Source organism: Lottia gigantea (assembly GCF_000327385.1).
Source record: "Lottia gigantea unplaced genomic scaffold LOTGIsca_91, whole genome shotgun sequence".
Classification (NCBI taxonomy): domain Eukaryota; kingdom Metazoa; phylum Mollusca; class Gastropoda; family Lottiidae; genus Lottia; species Lottia gigantea.
In genome coordinates, this window is record NW_008710984.1 from 734,034 (window position 1) to 744,897 (window position 10,864).

Sequence of the window (10,864 nt, forward strand, 5' to 3'; positions counted from 1 at the left end):
AGACTTTATGCCGAAGTACCTCCAGGTTTAAGAAGTGCTCCATGTTTGTCCAGTAGATGCAAAACATGTCCCTTTATATCAGAAACTCATTATTTTGTAAGCAACTCTACGAATAAAAGGTACCCGATCCAGGAACATCTAACATGTGAACATTCGAATGTAATATATTTAATTTCATGCAAGAAATGCCCCAAACAATATGTAGGAGAAACTAAGAATAATTTACGAACTCGCTTTAATGCTCATAGGTCAGACATCAAATTAAAGAAAGACAAGCCTGTTTCTAATCATTTCAACCTCGACGACCATTCAATAGACGATCTCACCCTAATCCCAATTGAGCGTATAGAAATTGACTTGCCCGAAGATGAAACTACCAAATTCCGTCAATCTAGGGAGGCCCATTGGATTGAGACATTGAATACAGCAAGACCTATAGGACTAAATATTCACCATAATGTAGGCATAGCACCCTTTGTTGTCCCGTTTAATACAACCAGCAATCGAGCAAGCAAGATAGTTCATGCCCACTATAAGAGCCTTCAAGAGAAATTCCCCCATGTCTATAAGCAGAAAATGATAGTTGCATATTCAAAAAATAAGAACTTAAATGATAATATTGTTCATAGTAAACTAAAAACAATCAGTACATAACAGATACTATACTTCTCGCCCATCGGGCGAGTTATTTCTTCTAATTTCAGATCAGAATAAGAACAGAAGAAAACCCAATATCAAGACCCTTAATCCTAATTTCTAAATAAAGTGTCTGCTCCAGCCTAGGCCTGTACATTTGGGAGAATCAAACCCTCCCTTCCCCGAAAACTAGTAGTAACTAAAACGTAAATGTATCAGTAGTATTGTCGTTCAATTTTTCATCTTGCTTTATATATCCCCAAACCCAGTTTGACTTATTTGCATAATTTGATCCCAACATTTTCACGCTAGCATATACAGTTTCCTCCTGTTACATCCGCTGTACATTCCCTTCTAACCCCAAGTTATTTTCATTATGCTCCCCAACTACAACAACCACTGGCAAGAAGCCAGAAATAGAAACACTAATCGTCAACCAAACCAATATCACGTACCCTACAACGGCCCTGTCTTCCATCGACCTCTACCACCTACCAATCGCTGACCACCAACCAACCCATCCAGCTATATCCCACCCCATCGCCGACCTACCCACAACACAGCCTACCAATCAAGAGGTAACCATCGACCTGACCAACAACAGAAACGACTACCAGCCCACCGACGCCAACCAGTCCCCACTCATAAGGAGGAAGAACCCTTTGTGAAGGTGTTCTTCCAAGTTTTGCAGTGCCTCCATCATTTGGCAATCCTTACCCTTCAACAGCAAGGCCAACCAGCGTTTACCTTCAAACGCAAAGTCTCTGAGTTGGATAGTTTTATCCGTCCAGCAATGAAAACATCAGCTGTCGACGCGAATATTAGATCCCTCAATCGGACATGGCTCTGTAAGGTTACGCAGGTCCTGATCGACCATTACCAAACCACACTTCAAGAGAAGCTGACCACCTATCGTACCAAGTCTTTATCATCACCTGCCGTCGACCGCATCGTTTCTCATGCCCTGTCCTGGGCCCGCCGTTCCTATGGGAAACGTCTCACTCAAGCTGTAATCTCCAAATTCTACCAAACAATCAACGAAACAAAAACCAGAGTAACCATATCTCTACCAACTGGAATGGACACTACACCTGCACCATCTAGAGCCACCACGCTGCCGAACCAAACCCCTAAACGAGCCCGAAGTTCACCTACTCCTAGTCCAGCAGACATAGGTAAACGCTCTCGTAGAGAGGGCACACCCCTTCTCTTTTCACTTTCAGACTCGTCTTCCCCTTCCACACCATCTGAATCTTCACCACGTGAGCCAGGATCCGCCAACCTATCTTCCTTCTGTGCGTTTTTGGACCAGCAAACCACCCCTCAGTCTCCATCCAAGTCGAGACGTGTATCCAGACCTTCCCCTCCTCGAACCAGATCCCAGTCCGTTCCCAATGCTACAATTCTAACAACTACCAAACCAGTACCAAACACACCGTCGACGACCATTATATCCGCTACCAAACCGTATTATCACCAAACCAAGGACAAATCATTATGGAAACTACCTGCTCTAAAGAAATCTACCTTAATAATTGGATCATCTAACCTGAATCGAATTACCAAAACCAGTTCAGACACCGAAATACATTCTTACCCCGGTGCCCAAATCCATCACATACAGTCAATCCTGGAATCATACGACCATCATCCCAAACCTAATACCATTATTCTTCATGTAGGCCTCAACAACCGTGATCAGATACCAAAGACCTCCTTTAACCAAGCCCAGAAATTAATCGCCACAGCCAACAAAACCTTCCCAAACTCCAAGATCCTCTTCACATGTATACCCATTTCAAATAAAATCTCGAAGAAAGCACAACAGAACCTCAGCACTCTCAACAACATGATGATGGAGTCCAGTATCAACAGCGCAACAATCTTACCACCCTACGAAGAAGAATTCGAAACAGTTGATAATCTTCATTGGTCTCCAGAAACAGCAAACAGCATCTATTTGTTTTGGATACACCAGCTTCAAGCATCGAGTAAGTCTTTAAACTAATTACTGGGGATAAATATACTGAGAGGCCACCGCTAGGCCAAACTGTAGTTAACTTGAGTTAAATACTCACACCCCTTCAGCATTCAATCTTAGACCGTGGACTTAAGTTTATTCCCACACCAAAGATAACTAACTTGAATTATCTCCGACCATCCATTGAACGATTTCAACGAAATCTTAGCTGCACATATTTTTTTCGAAACCACCCCCCACGTGGTGCTAGAACAATGTTTATTCCTAAATCCACGTGGACACCCCCTCAGGCCGCCATCCATCCTGAAATATTGAAAGCATTTGCGAGTATGAATAGCCAAACAGTGAACCTTTCCATAACACACGAAAAGCCTAATCTCACACGAGTGGAATGTGAAGCGTTAAACTTACTTAAGAAAGACGATAGCATTGTTATTAAAAAGAGTGACAAAGGTTCATGTTGTGTCATTCTGAATAGGGAGGATTACGTTTCAGAAGCAGAGAATCAACTGAATAATCCTAAACATTATGCCATTTTACCGAAACCAATTTTCAAAGAAACTGCTAACATGATTAATAATATTCTTACCGATTTAGTCAAAACTAGTTATCTCAAACAGAAACAATATGACTATCTGTCTGCCAAACCTGATTGTCGCGAGAGACATTTGTACACTTTGCCTAAAATCCATAAGAATCCAACCAACGAGTGGTTTATCTCGAATAAAATCCCTAAAGGCCGCCCGATTATATCTGACTGTGGTAGTGAGTCATATGCAGGGTCAGAATACATTGATCATTTCTTACTACCTCTAGCATGCCAACATCGCACCTACCTTAAAGACACAACCGATTTTGTCAATGAAATAAAAAATCTTCGAGTTCCCTCTAATGCTATTTTAATTTCTATCGACGTTTCTTCTATGTATACCAATATCGATAACACTACTGGTTTAACGGCAGTTCGTAAAGCTTTTAATAGAAACCCAGATCCGAACTGACCCGACGATGCAATTCTACAGCTTTTAGAGATTTGTCTTAGTCGAAACGATTTCACATTTAATGGTAAAACATATTTACAAACTTCAGGGACAGCAATGGGCAAACGATTCGCCCCTTCGTACGCAAACCTTTTCATGGCAGAGTGGGAACGTGAGGTGTTGCCCCTCTGTCCATTTGACCCACTTTTTTACGGACGATGTTTGGATGACATTTTTATGGTTTGGACTTATTCTATCGAACAGTTTTGGAAATTCTTTGAAATTCTCAACAACCACCATCCTTCTATCAAACTAACCGCAAACGTGAGTGACAAAAGCATAGACTTTCTCGATACCACAGTCTTTAAGGGAGATTCCATAGCAGAAACAAATAAACTGGATATTAAAGTGTATTTCAAAGAAACTGATACTCATCAACTCTTGCACAAGAGCTCCTTTCACCCTGGTATAATTAAGTCACAAGTTTTACGATTTCATCGAATTTGTACAAGATCTTCTGATTTCAACCAAGCCTGTACGATTGTTTTCTCAAAACTGAAAGAGCGTGGGTACTCTAAACGATTTTTACGAAACATAAAAAATTCCACCTTAGCACAGATAGCAGCTAAAAACAGACTTTATGCCGAAGTACCTCCAGGTTTAAGAAGTGCTCCATGTTTGTCCAGTAGATGCAAAACATGTCCCTTTATATCAGAAACTCATTATTTTGTAAGCAACTCTACGAATAAAAGGTACCCGATCCAGGAACATCTAACATGTGAACATTCGAATGTAATATATTTAATTTCATGCAAGAAATGCCCCAAACAATATGTAGGAGAAACTAAGAATAATTTACGAACTCGCTTTAATGCTCATAGGTCAGACATCAAATTAAAGAAAGACAAGCCTGTTTCTAATCATTTCAACCTCGACGAACATTCAATAGACGATCTCACCCTAATCCCAATTGAGCGTATAGAAATTGACTTGCCCGAAGATGAAACTACCAAATTCCGTCAATCTAGGGAGGCCCATTGGATTGAGACATTGAATACAGCAAGACCTATAGGACTAAATATTCACCATAATGTAGGCATAGCACCCTTTGTTGTCCCGTTTAATACAACCAGCAATCGAGCAAGCAAGATAGTTCATGCCCACTATAAGAGCCTTCAAGAGAAATTCCCCCAAGTCTATAAGCAGAAAATGATAGTTACATATTCAAAAAATAAGAACTTAAATGATAATATTGTTCATATTAAACTAAAAACAATCCGTACATAACAGATACTATACTTCTCGCCCATCGGGCGAGTTATTTTTTCTAATTTCAGATCAGAATAAGAACAGAAGAAAACCCAATATCAAGACCCTTAATCCTAATTTCTAAATAAAGTGTCTTCTCCACCCTAGGCCTGTACATTTGGGAGAATCAAACCCTCCCTTCCCCGAAAACTAGTAGTAAATAAAACGTAAATGTATCAGTAGTATTGTCGTTCAACATGTAACGAAAATCAAACTGTAGTTCAATGACTGTTCCAGTAACAGGACAACACAATATAAAGTGAAAGGAATGACATTGAACCGAAACATTAATTAAGAGTTGTTTGAGATAAATATGTATTAACTATCTTTAACGATGTTATTGATCTACTTATCATTATTGATGAACTATATATTATGTAACTGAAAACAGAACTGTTTCGGCCTTTCTTGGCCTCATCAGTGCAGTGCTGATACCACACACGTGGTATCATCGTTCCATGCCTGATTGCTCAAACGGGCAAGCTAGTGAGCTACAGTGTGACAATGGTACACTCCAGATGGAGTGCTCAACAAGGTATGAGCAGAAGAGCATGTCTCACTGTAAACAGAACTGTTTCGGCCCTCTGGGCGTCATTAGTGCAGTGCTGATACTGGAGTTGAGGTTTGGCTATACAGCCGCCTTAGATGATCCCGCATAATTATGTGTGCCATTCCAGAGTGCTTAGATTAGCAAGCTAGTGAGCTACGCATACATGTTAACGACAATGGTACAGCCCAAATAGAGTGCTCAACAAGGTATGAGCCAACTTTATATGTATATACACATACTTTTAAGGTTCGAAATGTGTCTCAAGACTGTGCGCTTGATTACAACACAAAGCAGGTATTTTCAGCGCCGCTGGTGTTCTCGCTACTAAAACGTCGCTAGCGTGACATAGCTTGAGCATTAGCAGATTTTTCTAACGTACTTTTGAATTAATTAAATGGGCATGTAAAACAAAACAAAGCGAATTATTGTTATTGATATTTATGACTTTTCAGATTTTTAATTTACTTCAAGAACAACTAGAGCCACACGTGGCACAGACTGGGACTTTGCAAATGTAGCAATTTGCTAAAGACCCTAAAAAAATCAACCGTCGACGATAATTAGGTCAAGCGCAAGAACAGTCTAAAGTTGATAATTTTTTATGTTTTAGAAGATTCTAATACCGGAAGTAGACGCCAGACCTCACAAATAAAAGTATCAGCGGGTAGCTAAGGTCAGTGACCTTTGATCTTGTAAAGGAGAAGGTCTAAAAAGGGCAAGATCACGAGATATGTCATCAAATTTTCAAATTGCATACGGCTATAAAACAGGAAGTTGACATAGGACGGCAAATATCAAAGTATAAATAGATAGCCAATGCCAATGACGTTTGATCGTACAAAAGTCAAGGTCAACAAAGGTCAAGGTCAAAAATTGAAAATTTTGAATTTCCAAAACCTGTTCCCTTTTTTGAACTATGAAGCGGAAACAACCGAACTTCTAAGACAAAGTGGCTCAAAACATGAGGTAATTGTATGCAAAGTTCCATTTTGAACAATTGTATACTTTGCGAGTTATGCCCTTGGACAAAAATGTCAATAATGAGTAATTTAACCCGGATGTGCAACGCCCACCTCATTTATTTGATATAAGTTAATTAATATTCAAAATGTTATGTCGTGTATCAAATGCCAAGGTTATACATAATACAGGTCAAACGATATAGGTCAACAAAAGTCAACAAAGGTCAAAATCGAAAATTGAAAACATCCAAATGTTAAAACCCGTTCCTTTTTTGGAACTATAAAGCTGAAACAACTGAGCTGTTAACACAAACTGGCCAAACGGATGAGGTAATTGTGTGCAAAGTTCATTTTTGAACAAATGCATTCTATGCAAGTTATGCCCCTTCCCAAAAATGTAAACATATAGTAATTCAACCCGGATGTGCCACGCCCACCCCAATTTTTTTGTCATAGGTGAATTAATATTTAAAATGTCTAGATGTATTCTAAATTTCAAGGTTCTACATCAAATAGGTCATAAGATATACATATACCAAGCTCAAAGAGACACAAATATTGTTAAAAAAAACCTCAAATTGTAAAAAATGACTTCAATTTTGCTGTAAAAAAACGATTGTTATATATCCATGTAAGGTGCATGAGAAGCACATTAGGAAATCGAAGAAAATAATCCTCTAGGTTAATTATGTCACGTGCTACAGCAGTCCAAAGTTGCGAATTTGTTTTTTTTTTTGGACAGCTATAAAACCGGAAGTACATGTCGGAGGTCAAATGTCAAATTATCAAATGATATCCAAGGTCAATGACCTTTGACCCTATAAAGGTCAAGGTCATCAAAGGTCAAGGTCACGAGGTATCTCTCATCAAACTTTCAAAATGCATACGACTACAAAACCGGAAGCTTACGTCCGACATCAAATATGAAAGTATAAATATATAACCAAGGTTAATGACCATTGACCCTACAAACGTTAAGGTCATCAAAGGTCAATGTCAAAAAAATGAAAATATGGAAATTCTAAAACCCGTTCCTTTTTTTTAACTATAAATCTGAAACAACTGTCCTTTAAACACAATTTGGCTAAAGAGATGAGGTATTTGTGTGCAAAGTCCCTTATTGAACAAATGTAGACTATGCAAGTTATGCCCCTGCCCCAGATTTGAACAACTAGCAATTTAACCCGGATGTGCCACGCCCACCTGAACTTTTTTGTCATGATTTAATTTATTTTTAAAATGTCTAGAAGTGTTCTAAATTTCAAACTTCTACATCAAATAGGTCAAAAGATATACATACACTAAGCACAAAGAGACAAAAATATTGTAAAAAACACTCAAATATCAAAAAAGTACGAATTTCAATTTTGCTTTTAAAAACTTTTGTGATATATTGTTAGAAAGAGTATGAACAGCACATTAAGAATCCGAAAAAATTAACCCTCTAGGATAATTAGGTCACGTACTAGAGCAGTCCAAATTCGCGAATTTGGCTGTTTTTAGAAATCCATAAAAACGGAAGTAGATGTCAGAGGTCGAATATGAAAGTATCAGCTGATAGCCAAGGTCAATGACCTTTGACCCAATGAAGGTCAAGGTCATCAAAGGTCTAGGTCATGAGATATGAGCCTTCAAACTTCGAAAAAATTCAATCGGAAATTGCAAAAAAGCAAAAGCGAAATTCAAAAATCGGCTCCCACAGTTTTTTTCCATTTTTTTGTCATAACTTTGGCTATCGATTCATAAAAGTTTCGTCGCGCTAAATTAATTACACCGGAAGTAGTTCAACCGGAAGTGAGAATCGATTTCCCGTTTAAACCGGAAGTAAAGTAAAAAATTTGACTATACAATTTTGTTCACGTTCATGAATTGTCTTTGCTCAATTTTTTTTAGATTAATCAGACAAAAAGCTAAAAAGGGTTTTTTTTGTTAAAAAATTGCAAAATTCGGCCGAAAAAAGTGTGCGACAAATTTTCGAATTTCGAAATTGTTTAAGTGCTATTATATCAGAAATTACACGTAGATTCCAGAAATAAAAACCCGAAGAAAATCGACCGGAAAATGCGACTTTTAGGTCCGATTTTCTACTTTTTCCACATGTTGGACTGTGGCATTTCCGGTTTTGCAAAAATGTTCCAATTTATATTTATGCAACACGTTGCCACTACAGAAGGTCTAGGAAAGTTGAATGTTTGCTGTCTAAGCACAGGAAGGTGTGTAAATTTCGAAAAAAAAGGAATAGACATTTCGATAACAAACTGGGACTTTGCTTTCAGCAAATTAATCATAGTTGAACAATAATTCATCATAAAATTTCATTAACTCAAAATCAAATATTCACATATTCAAGAATATAAGAATAAATGTAAATAGAAAATATTCTGTTGGAGCTTAGAATCTTGGCGAGGATCGCTAGGGTTAAATTGTGGCAAGATTTGCCAACTCGTCGGTCCATTTAGAAAACAAAATTAAAGTCTTTTCCTTTCAAAAATTGTATGTTATGTCTGAACCGAATCACTTCGTCATGATATATTATTAACCGTACCATACTGTTATTTACGCTAAAAAAATGAACCCTTGTACTCAAGTCTATGCACAGCATCATCCTTATTTATACGCCCACATGAAAATGTGGACGTTTATTGCCGTCGCCCCTGTCCGTCGGTCCGTCCGTCCATCCACATTTCTTGTAGGCGCGATAGAGGCTACAGTTTTTATCCGATCTTGATGAAACTTGATATGCATGTATATATTTATGAGATCTCGGTCGAGTTAGAAATTCGTAATAATTGAATGAATGGTTTCGGAGTTATTGCCTTTGACTTAGAAAAACACGTCGAATTTGCCTTGTAAGCCCGATAGAAGCTATAGTTTTTATCCGATCTTGATGAAACTTGGTATGCATGTATGTATTGATGAGATCTCGGTCAAGTTCGAAATTAGTAATGATCGGATTGCCCTTGACGTAGTAAAAACGCTTCAAATTTGGCTTGTAGGCACAATAGAGACTACAGTTTTTATCTGATCTTGATGAAACATGTTATGCACGTATGTATTGATGAGATCTCAGTCAAGCTCGAAATTCGTAATAATCGGTTGAATGGTTTTGGAGTTATTGCCCTTAACTTGGTAAAAACGCTTCAAATTTGGCTTGTAGGCACAATAGAGACTACAGTTTTTATCTGATCTTGATGAAACATGTTATGCACGTATGTATTGGTGAGATCTCAGTCAAGTTTGAAATTGATAATAATCGGACGAATGGTTTCAGAGTTATTGCCCTTGACTTAGTAAAAACGCGTCAATTTTCTATTGTAGGCAAGGCAGAGGCTATAGCTATATGTATCCCATCTTGATGAAACTAGATATGCATGTATATATTAATGAGATCTAGGTCAAGTTAGAATTGGTAATAATTGGATGAACCGTTTCAGAGTTATTGCCCTTGTGTGAACAGCGATTAGACATTGTTCATATTTGAATTAGTCGATAATGTTTGAATATTAAGCCTCAAAATATTTTGTTGTCATTTCTGACAGCTGGTAGTGGGCGTATATTACCTTGCCTGGCGAGCTATCTTTGTTACTGAAAATGAATATTTGGGTTCATACTGACGTCATAAAAACATGAGCAATTGATAATGTTGCCTTAAATATCATATATTAGTCATTTCCATTCACTATTTATATTTGCATGCTTTTTGGATCGTTGTTGTCAACAAATGCTAACCATATAACTTAAGTACATTTTCGTTTGTTTCAATTTGTCAAAGCCATCTAGGCAGCTTTGATGCTACCATTATGTTTTAGTCCTTATCCAAAATCAACGCAATTTGTCATGTATGTTGTTTTGCAAGCTGAATATAAACCTTTAATGTCCATTTCATATCATCTGCGTATTTATGTAAAACGTTGTATTTCTTGCAATAATTATTTTTCATAATGGTAGTAATTTGAATAAATTTTCATGTCATATATCAGTTAATCAAAAAGAAATGACTGCTTAAAATAGTGCGAAAACATGCTCCTACACATTTTCCAGCCCTAATCAGAATTTCAACATGTAATAAAATTTCGATTTTATAATAGAAAGTGTCATTGGGGACTCTTTAATTTATTTTCTTCAGAAGTGATCAAAGTAGATAATACTCGTTAATTTCATAACAATTCAATAAAATTGAAGTAGAATTAATTAATTATTGAATAATTTCAACTGTAAGGTCATTAATCAAACTAAAACATTTCATAAACTCAGTCATAACTGTCATAAAGTCAATAATAGTCAATAGAGTCTTGATTAGTGTATACTGCTATATCGTCTTGAAGCATTTGGTCTGAATAGAGATTTGAATGGTTTATACTGCCACAGTCTTGAAGCATTTGGTCCCAATACAGACTTGGATGGTTTATACTGCCACAGTCTTGAAGCATTTGGTCTCAATAGAGAC

General features: G+C 37.4%; 1 protein-coding gene across 1 annotated transcript in view; it reads left to right on the top strand.

The window, feature by feature from the left end:
* Nucleotides 1-4,994, top strand: part of LOTGIDRAFT_169969 (hypothetical protein) — a gene marked incomplete at both ends in the record, with an annotated part of 7,444 nt that extends 2,450 nt beyond the window's left edge. The window contains 2 exons of the mRNA XM_009068599.1: nucleotides 1,364-2,314; nucleotides 4,935-4,994. Coding sequence (XP_009066847.1) covers nucleotides 1,364-2,314; nucleotides 4,935-4,994 — 1,011 coding nt within the window. The remainder of the gene's footprint in view (nucleotides 1-1,363; nucleotides 2,315-4,934) is intronic.
* Between the last annotated feature and the right edge of the window lie 5,870 nt (nucleotides 4,995-10,864).